The sequence below is a fragment of the Schistocerca gregaria genome, chromosome 9 (genome assembly GCF_023897955.1).
Source record: "Schistocerca gregaria isolate iqSchGreg1 chromosome 9, iqSchGreg1.2, whole genome shotgun sequence".
In the NCBI taxonomy this organism is placed as follows: Eukaryota; Metazoa; Arthropoda; class Insecta; order Orthoptera; family Acrididae; genus Schistocerca; species Schistocerca gregaria.
Genome location: NC_064928.1, coordinates 111,580,825 through 111,604,902, shown reverse-complemented (window position 1 = coordinate 111,604,902; position 24,078 = coordinate 111,580,825). Strand labels below are relative to the sequence as shown.

The 24,078-nt window shown below is 41.4% G+C and overlaps 1 protein-coding gene across 4 annotated transcripts in view; it reads left to right on the top strand.

Moving 5' to 3' along the window:
* LOC126291686 (fasciclin-2) overlaps nt 1-24,078 on the top strand; it is an 856,801-nt gene that overhangs the window by 714,509 nt on the left and 118,214 nt on the right. For all 4 annotated transcript variants that reach the window (XM_049985310.1, XM_049985309.1, XM_049985308.1 and 1 more), the window contains exons 3-4: nt 6,209-6,383; nt 22,670-22,836. In XM_049985310.1, the coding sequence (XP_049841267.1) occupies nt 6,209-6,383; nt 22,670-22,836 (342 nt within the window). The remainder of the gene's footprint in view (nt 1-6,208; nt 6,384-22,669; nt 22,837-24,078) is intronic.

The window sequence follows — 24,078 nt, the reverse complement described above, 5'->3', positions numbered from 1 at the left end:
TGGACTACAGATCCCGAGGATTCTTCCAATGAATCTCCGTCTACCTCGTGGCTTACCTGCTACTAGTTATACGTAGTCGTTGGTTTTACTTTAAATCGCGACGCACATTCCTACTTATTTCGTGAATCTACTTGCTTCCAGTGATTGTTCTGTGCGTGTAATTGGGCTGTAATGGGCCTTTAAGCCTATTTATGCGCAATAGCACGTATTTATGTTGAGCGTCAACTTCCAGTCACTGTACCAACCTTCTATCCTTACAGGTCTTCCTGCATCCTGATACTGTTTTCTAGCGTTGTGTATATCCTCCGGTAAAAGCCTTATGGACGTTTATACACTGATGCGCCAAAGAAACTGATATAGGCATGCATACTCAAATACACAGATATGTAAACACGTAAAATGCGGCGGTGCGGTCGGCAGCGTCTATATAAGACAACAAGTGTTTTTCGCAGTTGTTAGATCGGTCAGTGCTGCTACAATGGCAGGTTATGAAGATTTAAGTGAGGTTGAACGTGGTTATAGTCGGCGCACGAGCGGTGGGATACAGCATCTTCGAGGTAGCGATCAAGTGGGGATTTTCCTGTACCACCACTTCATGTGTGTACTGTGAATATCAGGAATCTGGTAAAAAATCAAATCTCCGACATCGCTGCGGCCGGAAAAAGATCCTTTAAGAACGAGACCAACAACGGCTGAAGAGAATCGTTCGACGTGACAGAATTGCAACCCTTCCGCAAATTCCTGCAGATTTAAATGCTGGGCCGTCAACAGGTGTCAGAGTGCAGACCATTCAACGAAACATCATCACAAGACTTTACTACGACTACCCTGGGCCTCTGAGCACCGACATTGAAATGATGATGGCAGTAAACAAGTTGCCTGGTTGGAGGAGTCTCGTTTCACATTGTATCGAGCAGAGGGACGTGCACGGATATGGAGACAGCCTCATGAATCCATAGATCCTGCATGCCAGCAGGGGACTGTTCAAGTTGGTGGAGAGTCTGTAATAGTGTGGGACGTGTGCAGTTGGAGTGATATGGGACCCCTCATACGGCTAGATACGACTCTGACAGGCGACACTTAGGTAAGCATGCTGTCTGATCACCTGCATCCATTCATGTCCATTGTGCTTTCTGACGGACTTGGACAATTCCAGCAGGACGATGCGACACCCCACACGTCCAGAATTGCTACAGAGTGGCTCCAGGGACACTTTTGTGAGTTTAAACCCTTCCGCTGGCCACCAAACTCCCCAGACAAGAACATTATTGAGCATACCTGGGATGCCTTGCAACGTGATGTTCAGAAGAGATCTCCCCCCGTCTGGACAGCCCTGCAGGATTCATTGTGTCAATCCCCTCCACTTCAGATATTAGTCGAGTCCATGTCACGTCGTGTTGCTGCACTTGTGCGAGCTCGCGGGAGCCCTACACGATATTAGGCAGGTGTACCAGTTTCTTTGGCTCTTCAGTTTATTTATTGCAAACATAATTGGTCGTGTACCACTCTATTAGGGTCCTCCCAAACTTACTTTTACGCCTGATGATACATTCTCGTCCTAAATTTAAGCCTTTTGACTTAAAAGTTAATTTCAAAAATTTATTAAGTACGTGCCGTATATTATTTACTAGCAATCTTTCAACCCAATTACTCTCATATTTTGTTCATTAGACGACACTCACAAACTTCAACTAATTCGTTTCGAAAGTCAAGGAACATGGCACCATCTAGAGCGCCGGTACTTATTGCCTGCCGGGTGTTGAGGACGATAAGACCGAGCTGGATGTCACTCAATTGTTATTTCCAGAATCCACCTTGAGTCCTGCAGAGGAAATTTTCGATCTCTAGAAATGTCATAATACACGAGTGTAAAACGTGTTCCAAAATTCTACAACACACTGACGTAAGCGATATAGAACTACAGTTTTGTTCAAATGGCTCTGAGCACTATGGGACTCAACTGAGGTCATCAGTCCCCTAGAACGTAGAACTACTGAAACCTAGCTAACCCAAGGACATCACACACATCCATGGCCGAGGCAGGATTCGAACCTGCGACTGCAGCAGTCGCGCGGTTCCGGACTGAAGCGCCTAGAACCAGTCGACCACCACGACCGGCTACAGTATTGTGTGTCTGATGGACGACGCTTCTTGAAAACGGGAATGAGCTGCGCTTTTTCGCTCAGTAGGGACGATTCGACTCTCCACTGAACTGCCGCCGGAATAACAGCAAGTTCTTACGCAGAACTGCGCAGGTATGCCACCAGATCCAGTGATATTTTCACTGTTGAGCGATTTTAGTCGATCTTCTAGCCCCCGGCCAATTATATCTGTATCTGTCATTTTGACGTTTATAACACGATATAAAGAAGGAGCCGCAAGATGTTTCCAAAGATTAATCCGTTTTCGCAAGGCGTAGGAGGGAGAATGACTCCCAAAGAAACGAAAGTTCACCTCCAAAAGGACAAAATGTAGTAAAACACAACGCTTCAATTGATGGCAGCCTTATCTTACGAAAATACTATTGCCGTTGAAGGAGAGTATGTAGAGAAATAAATTGAGCTTTTTTTTTTTTTTCTTCAAGGAAATTTAGTCTGGAACTTACCATTGTAATGGCTTTATTCCGCAGTCTCAGTTTTACTATTTGTATCCTGTTTGTGATATATTTTACGTCAACACTGCCCAGGAGTTCTATTGGTGGTTTTTTTTTTTTTTTTTTTTTTTTTTTTTTTTTTTTTTTTTTTTTTTTTTTTTTTTTTTGAAGTGTTTCCGTGACTCCATAATGAGGTTGGAAACGTGATATCAACACTTCGATCATATATGTGCGTGAAAGCCTTTTCCGATTATGAACCTAAATATTTAGTAACAATTTTGTGGCAGCCTGGGTGAAAGTTAGCAAAACTGCCTGCGGCTGTCCATGCGGCAACATATGAATTTTATTCCCTCTTCATCGCGCCAGAAGTAATTAAATAATGCTAAGAATTTGCCTAGTTTTGTGATCTATGTTGTTGGGAAACACGAAACATAAAACAAAGCTGCATGCCGCACCTCCTCAGATCTCCCCCCCTCTTGCCACTGAGGCAACGTGGCGCGGTTGAGGGGGAACGGTGCACTCGCGCAAGAGAGACCGGCAATTGGACACGTCAGCCAGTTCTTGGACATCCCTGATTTATCAGACAGGGTCAGCAGCAGTGGCAGATAGTTCGCTGATGATGCAAGTTGGGCGATCTTAAGCAATTGCATAAAGAGGTGGACGAACTCTCCACTTGGTATAATTAAGGGGGCAGCTCTTTATGAAATGTGCACAGATGTAAGAAAATGCCTATAATAAATAGAAAGAAACCTCTATAGCATGCGATTACACGATTAGTGGTGTGGTACTAAGAAGTGTCATCTGCCACCGGACTTCACTGGTGTCCACTATACCTGTCTTCAATCTATCCATATCGCTGATTAAATTTTCTAAGCCTACCTCCCACTCCAGCTGGTATATTTCTAATATGTTTTTCCTCAAGACACGACTTCCTCAGGTGATCGGAATAGGGGACTACTTTACCTACGAAATATTTTGCCTAGGAGGATTACCATTTAACGATGAAGCAGAGCTTCGGGAAAAATAAAGCCTGTAGCTCCCCCATGCCTTCAGTCGTACGCAGTATCAGTACAACAAGGCTATGTTCTTTGATGTTACAATCACCCAGACTGTTGCCCCTGCAACTACTGAAAAGGCTCGTGCCACACTTCAGGAATCACGCGTTTGTCTTGCCTCGCAGCGGATACCTGACAGTTCTTATTATACCTACGGTACGCTGAAACATGATGAAATCATCGCCTTCGCCACGCCCCCCCCCCCCTCCCTCCCCTGGCCCGCCAAGGTTCAGAGGGGGGGGGGGGGGTTGGAGGGAATGAGCGCCTTGTAATACAGGAAGCGAATGGTTATTTACAACTCGTACAGAAGCCAGACAGCGTTTGTAACAGTCGAAGGGCATACAAGGGAAGCACTGGTCGAGAATGGGGTGACACAGGATTGTAGTGTATCCCAAATGTTATTCAGTCTGTACACTGAGCGGGCAGAAAGAAAACCAAAGAGAAACTTGGAAAATGGGAGATAAAAAAAAACTTTGACTTTTTTCAGCAACATTGTAATTCTGTCAGAGACAGCAAAATATTTGGAAGAGCACTTGAACGGAATGGATAGTGTCTTGAAAGGAGGAGATAAGAACATCATCAAAAACTGCAAAACAAGGGCAACGGAATGTAATCGAGTTAAATCACGCGATGCTGAAAGAATTCGGTCACGAAACGAGACATGAAAGTAGTATTTATGCCATAAAATAACGGATGATGGCCGAAGTATAGAGGATATAAAACGCAGACTGACAATGCTTAAAAAAAAAAAAAAGTTTCTGAAGAAGAGAAATTTGTTAACAGTGAGTATAGATTTAAATATAGAAGTCTTTTCTGAAGGAATTTGTTCTTACACGATGGGGTTCTTGGCTTAATGCTGCTGAGTTTTACTGCACCAACTACACCCAAATAAAGACAATCTTCTGTGAGCTTGATAGCGATGAATCAAGTGCTACCAAATTGTGAAAGAAGTTTTCAAAGATACATTGTCTCGAAACTTTGCATACATCAACGACAAAAGCCATCAAACGACTGGAAGGTGTTGGCACTCAGCTATGTGAGGCCCTGAGTATTGTGCAACATGTGCAGGTTGATTTGGGTCGAGCAAGTGGTCATGTTGCTGACAAAGTGAAAACGAAATTGTAAAGTGTTCTCCAACGAAATTCTGGATATTCTACACCGTGCAAAATTAGTGACAGTCTTTCAGGGAATGCTGCAACATTTTAAGATACTGAAACAAAGCTGAACTCCCGTGACCTGGCTGCCCTCAAATACGCTCCAGTGACGTCTTGTGAAGTGGAAAGAAGCTTTTCCAGTTACTAAACTATCCTCAGCGACAACCGTAAATCTTTGTTAGTGGTAAACCTGAAAATGCACCTTGTGATCAAGTACAGGTATTAAATAATGTGAAACGCTTTAAATACTATGTAGAAATATAAACATCGTTTTACTGTTTCGATAGATGATCTTTTCACTGTACTTTGTGTTTAGAAAATAAAACATTCAGACATTCAAAAAATAGGTGCAAATTAGCCACAAACCCTACAGAAAGAGAGAGCTATACTTACAATATTTTGAGAAGTGAATTTTGCATTACTTTATAGTTAATAAAAATTAAAAAAGCAAACAAGAATGCTTTAAATAAACTTCTATTAAGTCATATTTTATTTTTAAGGTCATATTTATGTAAGTTTTAGGTCATAAATGCTTGCATATTTCACTAGTTTTTTAGGTTATTAACCCTTTCAGACCCGAAATTTTTCTGGAGGTAGAAAAAAAATTTCTTTATGTGGTAGTGGTCTGGTGATTTTTTAATGATTTTAGGAGCAAGATTTATACAAAAATATGTACCCGTTTCCAAAATGTACTTTGTTCACTGGGCTTCACGTTAGGGACTAAAGTAACTAATTATGAAATATTCTCTATTGTAATAAATAGTAAAATGATCATTCAATAATTTCCATGTAAAATAACAACAACAATATTCAATTATACACTTGAATATAGCGAACCATGTATTCGTGTGGTCACGAGTTGCTGCGAACTGCTACATTGACTTGCTGATATTTTTATAGTAATGCCCAACGGTTGGCAGCACTTGCGCGTGATGAAAAGGTTTAACTTTTACAATTGTGTAGCTCAGGTTCGCCTAGGGAAGAAATACTTTTGTTGCAGCTAGCAGATTGTAAAAGTTAATGTTCACAGTTGTAGCCAGAGGGTCTGAAAGGGTTAAAATCCGGGCCCTAGTGATCACAAACACTCGCAGGGCCGAGGAATATGTCGCAGTAGAGTTCTGCACACGGTGCCGTTCATAAATGAGCTTCACTTTAAGAAAATTGTCTAAAAAAAAATCGACCGTTCACCTTCTCTACTACTATCCTTACCTGCGCCTTCTGTTCACATCCCTTTGCAAGTTAACGCAGATATATTTAACCGGCGCGCCGCGACTGCGTCAAGCGACACACGGCTAATATTGTATTCGAACATTAAACGATTGTCTTTCCTACTCATCTACGTTAAATTATAAAAGTGTGTGCACGGCTGTGGGATCTACAGCTCCGCCTGTATCTGTGTGTTGCAGGTGCCTGGGCCCAGAGCGCGGGGCTGGAGATCTTGCCCAACAGCGAGAACCAGACCAAGCCGATCGGGCGCAGCATGCTGCTCACGTGCAAGCCCAACGTCACCAACAAGAACCTCATCTCGCAGCTGCGCTGGACCGACCCCAACGGCCGCGAGGTGCCCTTCAAGAACCCCACGTGAGTGCCTCCCAGTCCACCAATGGCAAGCGGTTGCTCTGTGATGACGTGCCAGTTATCTTTCTCTTAATTAATCTTTTACCTGAGCCTGCACATTCGTCCGCATAGGGCAGTTGTACGCCCACAAAACCTTATCATTCGCCCGCATACGTTTGTCACATATATATTATAAGCGCACGTGCACGCTACACACACACACACACACACACACACACACACAGGAGCGCGCGCTCCAATTGATCAAAATGACCCGGACAGCGTTTAGTCTGTTGACATATGTGAAAATTACCGAACTATCAGTTTAATAAGTCACAGCTACAAAATACTAACGCGAATTATTTACAGACGAATGGAAAAACTGGTAGAAGCCGACCTCGGGGAAGATCACTTTGGATTCCGTAGAAATGTTGGAACAATTGAGGCAATACTGACCTTACGACATATCTTAGAAGAAAGATTAAGGAAAGGCAAACCTACGTTTCTAGCATTTGTAGACTTAGAGAAAGCTTTTGACAATGTTGACTGGAATAAGCCCTTTCAAATTCTAAAGGTGGCAGGGGTAAAATACAGGGAGCAAAAGGCTATTTACAATTTGTACTGAAACCAGATGGCAGTTATAAGAGTCGAAGGGCATGAAAGGGAAGCAGTGGTTGGGAAGGGAGTGAGAGAGGGTTGTAGCCTTTCCCCGATGCTATTCAATCTGTATATTGAGCAAGCAGTAAAGGAAACAAAAGAAAAAATCGGAGTAGGTATTAAAATCCATGGAGAAGAAATAAAAACTTTAAGGTTCGCCGATGACATTGTAGTTCTGTCAGAGACAGCAAAGGACTCGGAAGAGCAGTTGAATGGAACGGACAGTGTCTTGAAAGGAGGATCTAAGATGTTCATCAACAAAAGCAAAACGAGGATAATGGAATGTGGTCGAATTAAGTCGGGTGATGCTGAGGGAATTAGATTAGGAAATGAGACACTTAAAGTAGTAAAGGAGTTTTGCTATTTGTGGAGCAAAAAAACTGATGATGGTCGAAGTAGAAAGGATATTAAATGTAGACTGGCAATGGCAAGGAAAGCGTTTGTGAAGAAGAGAAATTTGTTAACAACGAGTATAGATTTAAATGTCAGGAAGTCGTTTCGGAAAGTATTTTTATGGATTGTAGCCATGTATGGAAGTGAAACATGGACAATAAATAGTTTGGACAAGAAGAGAATAGAAGCTTTCGAAATGTGGTGCTACAGAAGAATGCTGAAGATTAGGTGCGTAGATCACATAACTAATGAGGAGGTATTGAATACGATTGGGGAGAAGAGAAGTTTGTGGCACAACTTGACTAGAAGAAGGGATCGGTTAGTAGGACATGTCCTGAGGCATCAAGGGATCACAAATTTAGCATTGGAGGGCAGCGTGGAGGGTAAAAATCGTTGTGGGAGACCGAGAGATGAATACACTAAGCAGATTCAGAAGGATGTAGGTTGTGGTAGGTACTATGAGATGAAGGAGCTTGCACAGGGTAGATTAGCATGGAGAGCTCATCAAACCAGTCTCAGGACTGAAGACCACAACAACAACAACAACAACAGCTTTTAGTGTACATTAATATGGGGTGTGTCCATCCATCACCTTTATAATGCCTTGACTCAGCTGGGGACACTTGTAATGAGGTGTCTAGATGTGGAGGAATAGCAGCCCATTCTTCCCGAAGGCTTCCGGTCGGGACTGTGAGTAAGCCAGTCCATTTAAAGAGTGCTGTTCATATCCGATTACATCACGGGTTGACAGGGTGCGTTATCGTGCTGATAACAAGCAAACATCGTCTCCTGCATAATGTGTTCATACTCTTTCGCATTTAGCGTTTCTTAAGTGCAATAAGGGGACCACACCCGAACCACGAAAAGCATTCCCATACCATAACAACACCTCGCTGTTGGCACTACACGTGATTGCAGGTTTAATGAACTGCAAAAGTTGCTGTATCAGGGCTACGAAGTGATTTTGCTGCAGTTGTAGTTAATGAATGATATCAGAAGCATGAGTCATGGTTTATTCAGATTATGTGCTTATATGTACAGAACGTCTCACCAGTGCAGCATTTCTGTAAGTTTCTCATTTGTCCTGCATATGTATTCTTAGTTTCTCTCGATTTCTAGGTGTTGCACTGGCCCATGGTTTTCGGCACATACTCCCCGTGTATTAGGGGTTCTCTGCACAGCTGCCTTTACCTTCAGAACTACTAACGTCTGTTTAGTTACGATGTCTGCATCCCCAAACTCAACAAGTTGCATCTATTCGTGTAATTATCACCCATCCTTCACATTCCTTGATTGAGCAACAACTAGTTCTTTGCTCTGTTGCGACGTTAGGTGTGCTTTAACTTGGCACTCACGTGGGCCCACCAACACCTGATTAGGGAATCTGGCATTCCACACTCCTAGCTTCCAAATTTGTTTTCTTCTAATCTTTGCCATCTTTCTGTAGCACCGCTTTCCAAAAACTTCTATTTTCTTCTTATGGGAACTGAATTGTCCACGTTTGAGTTCCTCATAGACTGATAACCTTGCAGTTGGTCCCTTTAATCTCCAGACCAACCAACTTCTGCACATCATCATCAGTGTTCTGCCTAAAGGCAGGTTTTCACGTGGTAGTTCTCCAGGCTGTCCGGTAATCTGCCATCGTCTTCAGGTTTGCATCATTTCCTCTTCCCTTTATGTCGTCTATCATCTTGTATAGCCTTCTACCTCTCAGTCTTCTCCCACAAACCAATCCTTCCCAAGCATCTACTAGTAAGCACTCCTTTCTCAATGAATGTCCCAACCAGTTCTTTTTCCTTTTCCTTACAACCTTCAGCAGATATCTTTTCTCACCAAACATTTCCAATACTCTTTAATTACTCACTCTTTCCATCCAGCTTATTCTCTCCATTCTCCTCCACATCCATATCTCAAATGCTTCTAACCTTTTTTCATCTTCTCGTCTCAGTGTCCATGTTGCTGCCCCTTATAGTGCCACACTCCAGTCAAAATATTTGCCAAGCCTTTTCCTTAGTCGTTTATTTAATTTGCCACATACGAGTCTCTTCTTTCTGTTGAATGCCTCCTTCGCTATGGTAATTCGAGTTTTCACCTCCTGGTGACATCACAAGTCTTCAGTTATTGTGCTTCCAAGATATTTAAATTCACTTACTTGGCTAATGGCAGATTGTCCTATTTTAATATTGGACAGTCTGCGTCTTGTACTGATGACCATACTCTTTGTTTTTTCTGTGTTTATTTGCATCCCGTATTCCACACAAGCTTCATTCAGATCTTTGAGCATGTCATTCACTGTCTGCTCACTCTCTGCCACTAATACCATGTCATCAGCAAATCTTATACATTCTATTCTCTTTCCACCAATACATATTCCTCTTTTCCCATCTAAGCTTTTCGCAACAATCTCTTCAAGGTATACGTTAAACAATAGTGCGGAAAGGCAACAATCTTGTCTAACACCTCGTCCAATGCTGCTTCCTTCTGACATTTCATTTCCAATCCTTAGCCTTACTTTCTGATGTAAATATAGATTCTGTATCAGTCGTCTCTCTTTCCAATGTACTCTTTTCCTCTTCAAGATATCCGTCAGCTTGTTGCACTGAACTCTGTGAAAAGCCTTTTCTAAATCTATAAAAACAGCAAAGTTCTCTATCCTTTTTCCATATATCTTTCCCTTATAGTTCTTAGCAGGCCAATAGCATCTCTTGTTCCTTTTCTTCTTCTAAATCTGAACTGCTCCTCTGCAATCCGAAGACTTTAGCTGCATGAGAAATTAGACTGATGGTCCGGTGCTCTTCACATTTTTTAGTGTTTTTTTTTCTCTATTGGTATCATAACTGTTGCAGCTAAGTCCTCAGGCCATTCTCCTTTGTCATATATCTCGTTACAGAGGTGGACTATTTCTTTTCTCGCATTCGGCAGGACGACGGTTCAATCCCGCAATCCCGTCTCCAGCCGTCCTGATTTCGGTTTTCCGCGATTTCCCTAAATCGTTTCAGGCAAATGCCGGGATGGTACCTTTGAAAGGGCACGGCCGATTTCCTTCCCCATTTTTCCCTGACCCGAGCTTGTGCTTCATCTCTAATGACCTCGTTGTCGACGGGACGTTAAAAAACACTACCCTAACTTAACCTATTTCTTTTCTTGCCTTGTTTCCCAGACTCTTCAACAGTTCTGCTGGCAAATCATCTATTCCACATGCCTTCCTATTCTTCATCTCCTTCTGCGCCTTTTCTACTTCTGCTTCCAAGATGGTAAATCCCTTTCCATCTTCCGGCAAATATTGCTCCTCTTCAACCTTAATTTCGGTTTGCATTTCATCCCTCAGTATGACATTCAATATATTCTTGCCATCTGTTCTTCTGCTAGAGTACCATCCGCTCTTTCTGTTTCCATGTTATTCCTCTTTCTTTTACCTTCGAAAACTATCTCACTAGCCAGTCTATACATCATTTCATACTTTCTCTCTCTCCATTTTCTCTATTTCGTCGCATTTCTGTTTAATCCATTTTTCTCTTGCTTCTTCAGTTTCTCTTCTTAATTCATTATTCAGTTTCCTGTACCTCTTTTTGCCTTCTTCAGTTTCTACACTTTTCCACTTTCTCCTCTCTTCCATCTTTTTTCAGTATGTTTTCTGTTATCCATTCTTTCCTGGTGCTTTGGGATACTCTAATTCCTAGTACTTCTTTGGCAGAGTCCATGAGTCCTTCCCTCATTTTTATCCACTTGTCATTAACACTTTCATTCACACTACCTCTTTGCCATTTTTCCATAAATCTGTTCTCCAAATCTGATGGCTTTCCTACCTCTTTGAGTCTTTCTATGTTTAGTCTTTGCTTTGCTTTACCTCTCCACACTTTTTTCAACTTCACTTGTATTTCTCCCATGATTGGGTTGTGGTCTGAATTTATATCTGCTCTGGGATAAGCTTTAGCAGTCTTCAAACAGTTCCTAAACCTTTTTTGTATCAGGATGTAGTCCAGCTGATATCTTTCCCTATTCAAATTTGATATCCATGTGTAACGTCTTATTTCGTGATGTTCAAATAATGTGTTACCCACTGCTAATGAATTTTCTTTACAGAAACTAATTAGTCGTTCACCTCTCTCATTTCTTATTCCTAATCCAAATTTTCCTATTGTATCTTCATCTCTTCCTTCACCCACCACTGCATTCCAGTCCCCCATGATGATAATGCAGGCATTTCTGTTTCCTTTCTCGATGAGTTCTTGTATTTTCTCAAAATGTTCTTCCACTTCATATCTGTGCTGGCTGGTTGGCATATATACCTGTATTAATACCAAATCTTTTGAACTTCCCTTCAGTCGTATCATCATCAGTCTTCCATCAATGTATTGTACCTTCATTACCTTATTTTTCAACTTTCGCCCTATCACTATTCCTACTCCGTTTTCACCACTCTTGATTTCCCCTGAGTAAAAGAGTTTATAATCTCTATCTCCCCATCTCATTTCACACAAACCGAGGGCATCTAATCTGTTCCTTTTCATCTGCTGTTTTGCATTCTCTAGCTTTCCTGTTCGCAGAAGTGTCCTCACATTCCATGTTCCAATCCGTATCTTTCCTCCTTTCACTGTCCCTTTCTTCCTTTCAAATACGTCTACTCTCAATGACTGCCCCCCCCCCCCCTCCCGGAGTTCCGAATGAGGGGAAGTTTTAACTCCGGAATCTTTCGCATGGAGAGACATATCATATACTGCTTGGGAATGTATTGTGGTAGTTTCCCGTTCCTTTCCACATAGGCAGTAGGATGCCCAGCCTAGTCAACCGCTCACTATGAGTCAGACGCTGTCTTTAGCCGCCCCTCTAGGGTTCAGTCGCTACTTGTACTCTTTTTGTACCCAAAGAGAAAAGATGCCTCTTTCGCCAGCTCCGCCGTACCGAATCCCATCTTCTCCGCCTTCGCCGTATCCCGTATCCCTGGCAAGGGGCCCTCACGAGGTATTATCACCCGGGCCAAGTGAACCAAGGTTTTTTAACGAGGTGTTACTCCTCCCCCTCCTCCTTTCTCAACCGGCTATGGAGGAGTTCTTCTGCACAATGTTACAATTTCATCAAGTATCTACAGAAAACGTTTTGCCTGGTGACAACACCCCGCAAAGTAGCCGCAGCCTAGAGATCCAATTGGGGAACCTATTTACTTCCTGGATATTTTACCCAAGAGGGTGCCATTATCATTAAACCAGCGTATCTCAGCCTTTCAGTATTCGCGATCAAATTTTCACTCATAATTTACATTCCCCCCCCCCCCCTTTCTCTGTTTTGAGCATTTTGACGCCAAAACATATAAATTACGAAGACAAAGTAAATTGATAGCTATTTCGCAACACCGTTTAGCTACAATGGTGAAACCGGAATCGGTGGCCCTCTGTTCCTCCCTGTCCTACAGGGAACGCGCGAAAATACTCCCCAAGGCATCTCAACTGCCGAAGAAGATTTCTTCGTAGACTTCATGGCAAGTGGCGAAATCAAAAGACATCTTAGTAATAAATAGCTTTTTGAAGTTTTGGCAGTGTGGACTGATGAGTTTTCTGCACTGAAAACAAGAGCATTTCCTACAGTATTACCATTTTCAACATCCTACCTTTGCGAAACCGAATTTTCTGCGTTGGCTGCTTTGAATCTAAATTTTAATTTCAGCTAAACATAGAAAAAGGACCCAGACTGTCTATCTCTAATACTGAAGCCTTCTTCGACAAACTTTGCTCTCCATGGCAGGTCCGAGAGAGACACTAATAATTAGAAAACTTATTTTTAATTTAGTATTGAAAAGTCAACTGCCGGCCGTAGTGGCCTGCGGTTCTAGGCGCTACTGTCTGGAGCCGAGCGCCCGTTATGGTCGCAGGTTCGAATCCTGCCTCGGGCATGGATGTGTGTGATGTCCTTAGGTTAGTTAGGTTTAATTAGTTCTACGTTCTAGGCGATTGATGACCTCAGAAGTTAAGTCGCATAGTGCTCAGAGCCATTTTGAAAAGTCAACTATTTAATGCACTGCGCAGTAATGATAGCAGCCCTGTTTATAAGCACGTGAATTGTAATATTTTATTACCCCAGAAGTATTTTGTTTTGCTTTACTTTTAGTAAATGAACCAGTTTATGAGTTCATATTATTATTATTATTATTATTATTATTATTATTATTATTATTTTAAAGCTCGCTTACCCGCACCACCCATTCAGTGTTATCACGGCCGCCCCACTGCGTTGCATTAAACAATGCAATAGAACTGCGTGTCCCCTGGTAAGTCATTCCTTTATTCATTTTGCTCTGTTAGATTCCATCAAGAAATCAAGAAAGAGAACCCTCATTATTGTGGGCCGAAATGACGAAATACTACAAAATCGTAAGAAACTGCACTAAAAATGAACGCTGACTATGCTGCTGAATATTCACGGTTATGCTATGATTTAATTGATAAATTAGTAAGGAAGCTGCCTCGTCGGTTTTGCTATACAGCTTCTGTTTATCTGCTATTACATACTAACTTAATATTTTCTTGATTACAATAGTATGTTTCGACGACAATATTTTTTACGCCCATAAACAGTGGGTCGTATTTACTGTATTATTGGTCGTCATATAGCTTTGTAACAACCACCGCTGCTTGCCATGCATTATATACCGATAAGCCAAAACATTATGACCACTGCCCCACCGCGAGGATGGATGCCGCCTGGATACATTGCGGGCACAAAGCGCAACAGAGACGGCTGGGGAGGGGGGTCACCCTAGCGAAGATACGGGCTGCAAATGGGGAAATCTAATTGAGACGAGAGACTTTGTCAAAGTACAGATAATTAAACATGTTATGCAGAGCCTGTGAACGAGTATCTCGAAATCGGCGAGGCTGGTCGAACGTTCACGTGATAGTGAGCATTTACGGAAAGAGGTAGGACAGCGATGCTACAGCTAGGTGCTAAATAGTTGGACGTCCATGACCGTTCGCGCAACGTGGGGTTCGGAGGGGTGTCTGTTCTGTAAAATAGGATAGATGGTGACCAGCGGCATCTCTCCCGAAAGATCACAATGCTGGTACACACACGTGTGTTTCGGAGCACACCGTTCATTGTACGTTGTTGAATGTGGAGCTCCGCAGCGGACTACCTTTACGTGTTGACATGTTGACGTAACGACATCGCCAGTTATGTTTGCATTGGACACGGGCCGTCGGAGTCGGCCGTCGCTCAATGGAAACATGTCGGTTCTCCGGGTGAATCACATACTTGTGGCACTAGGTCGATAGTCGTCTCCACAAACGTCGCCATCGAGGTGAAGGCGGCTCGAAACGTGTGCGACGGACGCAGGCTGGTGGGAGCAATATAGTGCTGCGGGAGTCATTCTCCTGCACTTGCAAGGGACCAGCGGTATTCATTACCCGACGGCGATGTCATCTCCTGATGTAAGTCCTATGGAATCCATCTGGGTCATTATCGGGTGCCATCACCGCTTACCCAAATCAGCGGTCCGTTATTTACGCTAATTACGTGCCCTGTGCGTACGCATCCAATGGCACATACGTCGACAAACCTACCAACAATCTGTCGGATCCGTGATACAAAGAATCAGTGATATATTTCGTTCCGAGGACGCGCAAACAAGCTATTAAGCAGGTGTCAAAATATTTTTTCTCGTCAGTGTACGTTAACGAAAGAATTATACAACTTAGGCCCAGAGACTGTTAGTCTTAGATAGATATCTAAGGAGTAAGCGTTCGGATGCCCAGAGAATTCTGTCCGCAACATCTCATGCAGCCAGTGGCGGATACAGAAAAACCTCAAGGAGGGAGCGCTGAAGATATCTTGAGTTACCTTTACTTTTACCGCAATAAAAAATAATCAAGTCACACGCAAAGTTTATGAAAGTTTTATGTAAACATTATACACATACAGAAGACAATGCCATCGTATCATATAAAAAAGTTAACAGTTATGGTTCTTTTCTTTAAATGATGAATTCTGTGCGCCCATTCTTCCTGGCAAATTGGTTAATTACTCAATAGGACAATCAATAAAAGGAGGCGGCGCGGGTGGCAATGCTGTGTCCACGGAAAAGGTGTGTGTGTTTACATATATCCATATGTATCCGCCACTGTCTGCAGCCCAAGTCATTTGATTCTGGGGCGGCGCATTTTAGCCCGTATAGCACTTGCATTTTGAGCGATATACTTCACTGCTACAGGTAGATTACCTTCTGAGTACCATGAAACTTTCTATAAGCGTTACAGACAACATTTTCGCCACAGAATCATAGCTCCGATTCCACTTTATTTACGTTTTTTCGGTAACGAGATATTCAATGACCGCCAACATTTTTTTAGTTTCATATATATATATTTACTTTTTCTGTTGCACTTATTCATATTGTCGAGTCTCTGTTAATTACGTTACAATGATACCTTAGACAGCGCCGAAGTGTCGCGAAAAAACAATGCATTTGGAACTATGAAACTGTTACAGTAAATATGGTAAGCGATTTGCACCACGTGCTTGTCATTATTATTTTCGGTCTTTCTTTCTACGTTTCTGCTTTTGTAGACAAGTAAAATAACTACAACATTTATTCGCCTTCTCAACAGAAAGATAAAACCATACACTACGCACAAAAATAAATAATACAAGGTCAGTGCACGAATTGTGGAATGATAAAAGAAGTGCCAGCCAACAATAGTTTTGTAAGTTTTCTGTTGCACTGAATCATGCTGTCGAATCTGCTCTAATTAGTTGCGTTACACTGACACAATAGGAAACCGTCACACGCAAAGATACTTAGATCACACAAAGCTTGAGAACCTGTTTGAATTGGAGGAAATTTGTCGGACTGTTATGCATAAATTTTATCTGTGGACCCCGCGCGGGGTAGCCGCTCGGTCTGGGGCAAACTTCCCACGGTCCGCGCGGCGCCCACCGTCGGAGGTTCGAATTCTCCCTCGGTCCCACAGGAACTTACCACAAATTTCCAAAATTATCTGTGCATGGACGTGCACCAGTATGTATACATTGTCTGGCAGTTTACTCAGACTCACTTGCAGATTTATGTAGCACTTGTCTCGTAAACAAATGACCATAAACTAGCAGAATTATCTCTACAATACAAGACTTCACAATACCGCGTCTCGACATTTTTCAACATATAAAATGCCTTATGCCAATATGGCATTTACAGTTATACATTGGTTTTGCATACCTACGAAAGTTACGTCTTCGTTTCACATACTTCTCTTTACATCCGCAGCAGCAACAATACTGCACCATAGCTGTTACTAAAACTCGAAACTTGCGGAAATGTATATAAAACAAGATGAATGTGTGTAATATTCAAGTTTCGCCATTAACGCAAATTGTAGGCAAGCAGCGTCGTTCCAAGATGACGCGACTGCTCCGGTTTGAAGTTAAGAACGAACGCAGTAGACTATGCTCACTCTATAGATGTACATACTCTAGGACTTGAACAGCAGACACCATTAATTTTAGCAATAACTTGCAGTTTTCCATTTCAAGACAACGGCACATTGAAGATGTATCACAAACACGTCACCTTTATCATAAAATGTCAGATATAACGCAATCCTTTGAGGGAAAGCAAGATAGAGAAGACGGCAGCGGAAAACATAATAATAATAAAAGCCTAGCGTAAATAAAATCGTGCATTGCAGACTTCAGGGTGTAAGTTCGCGTCGTGTTACATGTAGGGCTTTTTTCCCTTCGTCGCTTTAGCGTTGTTAACATATGCTGTAACTTTCTTATGAGTGTAATGCATGTATATTGTGCAATATCAGGTGTTTACATTTCCGTCTCATTACAAACCTAAGCACGAAATAAATATTTGGCTGTTCCTTTTTTTTCCGAATATATAGTTAGGCAAGCTTACACTGCTGCGAGTGAAATGAGGAGCAATGACATTCGTATTCTTTCTTGTCACAAATATTTGCCTTTTCACAAAGAGGTATATAATCTATATAGGTCGTTGGCTATTTATCTCGTAGCGTATGCAAATTTTATGAAGAGAAAATATGCTTGCTTCATATGTCACAACCAATGGTACTTCCCGTTGGGTATGTTTCTGCCGCTGACGTCATATCTTGCCTTGCACGTAACAAACATTTTGGTAATTTCCAAGAAGCGTTGCCTAACGAACGCGCCGTTACGGAAAGATCTACATTGACGTGGCGATTCTCGTGGCGGCGGATATCAATACTATATTTTGTGGTGACGTGAACAACAACGAAATAAGAACGTTTAATAAGTTACCATTAATTACAAAGAAAACTAGCCATTTCACTTACATTACTCGTCAGGCACGTACTTGTTTCCCGTAACTCGGATACACTTGGGATACGTCTCTGGGAAATATTGAATGAGTCTCAGGAAATTGAATTTTCTCTCGCAACGGCAGACTGTGGAAGCACAGGTACAGGAAGAGGTGCACTTCGGCCCTGTCTCCCGTTCGGCACTCTCTTTTAATCGATGATTTGACAGATTTCTGTCTGCGACAGAGGAAGCGTCCGAAGAGACAAATTCCACAAAATGATTTACAAATCATCTTGGAGTTCTTCTTTGTTCAAGTTGTTTCAGGACTTAAAGCCGTCTGTTATAACATTGGTCCCTGGCGAGATTAAGTGGTTTATAAGAGACATTAAAGTTCTCTTGGCCTCGAATATACTCGAACTGTGAAGCACCTCCAGGATTCCCTTATAATGCCTCCAAAGATCCATATGTGTTGTTTTGTCCACCGACAAGGACACCGTCATTCGTGACTACAACATAGCAGACTTCTCGGTAGAATCCGTAGTAGTCTCAAACAGATGTTTGTCGATAACTCATTTTCGAAAGCGTTCGCTTGTCAGGTATAGTCTCCTACCCATCATGAAGTTAAAATAATGCTCTTTTCGACGGTCAACTTACAATTGTCGAAACATGTGTTTTTCCTTATCGATGTGTCTATCTGGCACCGCGCATGGTACAGTTGAAATGGGAAATCAGAATCGGCGCCTTTCTTACTTAGTTTCACACAGCTATGTCCATGACAGTTCACGCCTTTCCTGAAATCGCCATTTGGCAGCAGTCCATGTTTCCAACAGAAATCAAAACATGATTTCACACTACACAGTAGGGAAATTAAGTTTCGAGAGGTAGGTACCAGGATTCGAGATTGCAAACGGCTTCACTCATTCCTATTCACAACGCAAAATGTTACACGATGCTCCCTTGGCAACGCACTAAACAGTCAACACATCTCCGCCGCGACACACGTGCGTTCGATGTATTTCGCCGTTCGATTTTATTATCTTTCGGAGCCCCCGCGTTCAATAGGCAGTGCTTCTCGGAAATTACCAGAATTTTAAATTATGCATCTGCTTATTCAATATCGTTGCAACGAATTAGATAACTTCATTCTGAAACCACAGAGTAGTACATACTGAAACCTAGACAATCTCAAGTGATTGCTGCACTTGAGAAGTGTCTCATTAGTATCTTACGTACTTAGATAATAGTGTAGACGTTTCCGTTTACAATTTCGTAGTTGCAGAAGTTTAATTTTAGTGCATTTATGGCTACAAAAATATTATCATACCGGTATCTAGAAGATGTTACTTTTATACTGATAAAATACATCGCATTGTATACCACATTAAGTTATAATAATATTTAATACGGTATTACGGAAAATCAGTAAATTTGTGCAGTTACCAATTTTGTGCAGCTTCAGTATTTCAGAGAACTATTAATCGTCTGTCATCTAATTGACAGTTATTACGATTTGTCCCGATTGTGTAGTGGCTGTGGACTAACTTCCATTTTTGTGGCAGTAAACATTTGCATTTATCGTGAAAAGATCACTAATCGACAAATTAGATCAAATAACCCTCATTTACTAATGTGAACGTAATATTTAGTAAATAATATTATCTATCGTGAATAATTTTCATTTTCCCTCACAAATTTCGTGACGCTAAGCACTGAAGCGAAAAACATACGGTACATCTAAATTATGTAAAGTAATTGTCGCTGGGCGATTCTCACTCCTAAACATTGTATCAACAAATTTGGCTCAGAACAACAGACATTTTAACCCAATATTTTGACTGTCACAATAGACAAATGCGCAGACTGCTGCAAGTCGTCAGAAATGGGAGTCATTATGAAGAATGTCGACGTTATTTTCATGTGGGGTGGTACAGCCTACATGAGCAATGATGCCAGCCACTTCTGGTCGGTTGATAAGAGGGAGGGGTCCAAATAGCGCGTTCATCGATCCCATGAAATTAGGGAAGTATGGGGGAAAATGTCGGCCGTGCGACTGCTACGGTCGCAGGTTCGAATCCTGCCTCGGTCATGGATGTGTGTGATGTCCTTAGGTTAGTCAGGTTTAAGGAGTTCTAAGTTCTAGGGGACTGATGACCTCAGAAGTTAAGTCCCATAGTGCTCAGAGCCATTTGAATCATTTTGAATGCCACTTCTGGAGATACAGTTATCGTCACTACAGCTGTACGGTACTGGAAAAATAGCAGCTTATCATGACTCTTTGAGCTGAAGGCTCAAGAGGAGTTTGCAGTTTTGTATGCTGCACGCTGCAGTAGTAATGTTAGGTCTAGGCCAGAAGACTGGATTACAGCGAAGCCTTCTAAATCAGTGAAAAGATGCAGGGGACGTTGTAAGTCTTATTGTTTCAGTCAAGCTACCTCCAGTACTAGCTTCAATGCTTTGAAGACTTAAGACAAAAACATTCAGGAATCCCCGGAAGTTCTGGATTGTTCTACTGAGTGTGAAGTGCAAGCTGAGCGGAGAAAAAAAGTTTTAAAAAGACAAGAGGGTTCCTATTGGTAGGTAGTAATCAGTTCAGAACCCTCGGGTGAAGTGATTACGATGTAATAAGTACTTTTAAACCAGTGCAGTGCTCAGTGACTTAGACACTTTCAGGAAGAATCACTGAAAGAGTACCATACAGTAATAAAAGAGAGTCCAAGTAACAGAGGAGACTGTAGCATTAATTATACATCAGGAATGTCGCTGAAAACACTCCTGATGTTATTGTGAAGACCGTATCATAGTTTCAGAGTTATGATAAGCTTTGTATGAAGCACTCTGTTGAAGGTGTTGATACAGAACTTGGAAAATCACTCAAGGAAGGAAAATTAAGAGTTTAATATGATGTTGACAATGAGGTCATTGGAGATGGAGCACAAGCTCGAATTGGGGCATAAACTCAGCCATCTCCTTGTGCTGGAACCATCTAAGCCTTTGCCTTCAGCAATTAAGGAAACTGTGGAAGACCTAAATCTGGGTGGCAGAAGGGGGCTTGAGCTGTCTTCTTCGCGAAAATCCCACAGAGGAAGGGGAAGTTCACGCATGGGTGAGACTGATACAATGTCCCTCACTTGGTCACAATATACATAGCAGGGTTTGCATGTAAACGCTTCTGGTAAAGGGAATTTTATATTTTACCAGAAGCGTCTGTTCTGACCAAAGCGGTATCCATGGTATTTCAGTGACATCCAATGTGTTCATAAAGCCTCTTTCAGAGTAAATTCATCTCAAAGATAGAGCTATTGAATAAATATATTTACAGTTCAAACAGCTAATAGTATAACAGAATACTGCAGCTCTTGAACATAGCCAAGAACATTAAAGAATATGCTTTTAATGTCTTTCATCCAAACATCAGAAGCCTTCTAAACAAAAAAGGTTAACTTCTCATATCCATGTTGTTGTTGTTGTTGTTGTTGTTGTTGTTGTTGTTGTTGTTGTTGTTGTTGTTGTTGTTTTGTTGTGGTCTTCAGTCCAGAGATTGTTTTGATGCAGCTCTCCATGCTACTGTATCCTATGCAAGCTTCTTCATCTCCCAGTACCTACTGCAACCTACATCCTTCTGAATCTGCTTAGTGTATTCATGTCTTGGTCTCCCTCTACAATTTTTACCCTCCACGCTGCCCTCCAATGCTAAATTTGTGATCCCTTGATGCCTCAGGACATGTCCTACCAACCGATCCCTTCTTCTAGTCAAGTTGTGCCACAAACTTGTCTTCTCCCCAATTCTATTCAATACCTCGTCATTAGTTATGTGATCTACCCATCTAATCTTCAGCATTCTTCTGTAGCACCACATTCTATTCTCTTCTTGTCCAAACACATTCTATTCTCTTCTTGTCCAAACTACTTATCGTCCATGCTTCACTTCCATACATGGGTACACTACATATCCATGTTGAAATATGAAAAAAAGAAAAAAGTTCAACAGACTTCTTGTGTATATCAGAATATCAGATGGGATTCTCTGAAATTGAACAGATTCATCTTTGTGGATACAAGTCAGTGAAAAATTCCTTAGAGTCCAGTAGGATAACAAGTTAAAATGGAGGAAACATACAAATTAACTAATGAAGCTCAGTTTGATGTGCTGTGCCCTTAACAAGTATCTCTTGTTGTATTAACCTAAAGATGGTTGAGTGTTCACATTGCACATATTTTCACTTCTTGTTGTTTTATGGAGCTGTCTTCTGGGACACAGCACCTAAAGAAATATAAAGAGTTTACTCAGCAGAAGCAAACAGTAAAAATATTGTGTATGTAATCATACACCATGCAGCTGCAATTCTAGCTATCAGTACCCAGTACATTTACTCTCTACTGGCTTTTGTTGCTGATAATAAAAGTCCGTTCCAGATGAACTTTAATGTACACAGTCAAAATGCAAGAGACAACAACAATTTTTCTGTAGATTTTGTCCCTTTTTCAGTACTCAGAATGGAGTTGATCTACTCTGGCAGTAAGATAATCAATAAGTTCCTGTTTAACATGAAACTAAGAAAGTCTATGTACAGGGGCCAAAAGGCTTCGTTGGTTACATAGCAAATAGAAAGTTCGAATTAAAGCTGCATGGCAGGTAATAATCTACTATAAATAGGACTAGGTTTTTATAGATGTAACATGTATGTGCTTTGATAAACACCATTTTAATCAAGCAAATATTCAGCTGAAGGTGGAAAGGCAGCACCATTTTCCAAAGTGACAGTTTCCTTACTAATATGCTCAATTAATTGTTATATTTCACACCAATTGTACATAGTTTATTACGCTATAGGTTATCCTATTTATTTTCTTGCATTCTTTAGAACAATCCATTTGTTTTGTGAGAGAACAGTACTAATACTCCCTAATTTCAAGCTTGTAATACTAGTTTTCGTTCTTCTATTATTATTATAAATTATTACATCACAATGTATAACTCTTTTTCGCTGCAGCCTCCTGAAGCCACACATCTTCGTGGACTGGCTGCCACCACCCGGAGAGAAGGTTCTGACGCTGATGATCCCTGAGCTGCGCGAGGCAGACACGGGAACCTATACATGCAGCGCCCTCTACAGCAATACTGAACGACTCTCCAAGTCCGTCCACGTGCGCACCATCAGTAAGTAGTGTCTTCTGTCATCAGTCATAGCCCATTGCCATGAGATTGAATGTGAAAGTTATGTGTTTCTGCCAACCCATCGAATCGGCAGTTGTCGAGAATTCCTAAAAAGTAGGACACACTATTTAACATAAAAAAGATCCTCTTCCTTCTCTGATAAATTTGCTTAGAGGAACAATACAAATCAAATTTCTGTAGAATACAGTGGATTCCGTTGTAGCGAGACATGAAATCCTAGAACACAGTGGATTCCATTTTAGCGAGACATGGAATCCTCCACTCTGCATACATTGAAGATGTGTTGTGAAGTTAGATGCTGTAACTTTCATCTTCGTATTTTAATGGGTTGGTAAACATATTTCTGTACTGTATCCAATAATACAAATAGTGAATTTCATGAAAATGGTTTCTCCTCCCTGAAATTTCGTGAGGAACTGACAATTTGACCTGATGGAACATGTGAGAAGAATTTAAATTATTGTGCTCTGTGGTTGCCCGAAAGTGTGTTTTTCACAGTGGAATTGTGGGGAGATTGATACCAAATACTTCTGTAGCAGTTAGGTAATTAGTTGGTCCCATATGTAAAGGCAAGGATTGTGGAGAAACACTTTTATTACTATCAGGTGTGAATACACTTTGCAGTAATCATTGAGGAGGTAACTGCTACCTTGCTCTGTTTCTATGGTTATTGGTTAAACATTATTGATCGTGGTCTGCCTTAGGATATCAGCCTTTTGCTACTGGTGCCCACAAATGCAATTTGAGTCCAATTAAATGGTGTCTTAATTGAAAAATTTACTTTTCAATTAAATATTTACTAACTATGACAACACATTTGCAATTACCTCCCATACAGCTACGACAACACATTCGCAATTATCTCCCAAACAGCTAGTTTGCGGGCCTATGTTTACTGAAACATTTTTCGTTCTGTTATGCCCTGTATGAGGAGTGTTTAGTAAAGTATTTTTTAAATGCAGTGTACTTGTCCCAGCATTTCTGCCAGTATGCAGAGACATGATGGAAACAGTTTGTTGAAAGTCTTTGTGTTCTTGTCCGCAGCCTTTACTACAGCTTCTGCTGATAGAGAATGGTTCACACGGAAGTGTTATTTCAGGTTAGCGAATAGAAAAAAGCCATATGGGGCTAAGTTCAGACTTTAGGGAGGCTGAGGGATGCACTTCATATTGATTTTCGCAGGATATTCAGTAACTACACGTGAAATATGTGGCTGTGTATTAT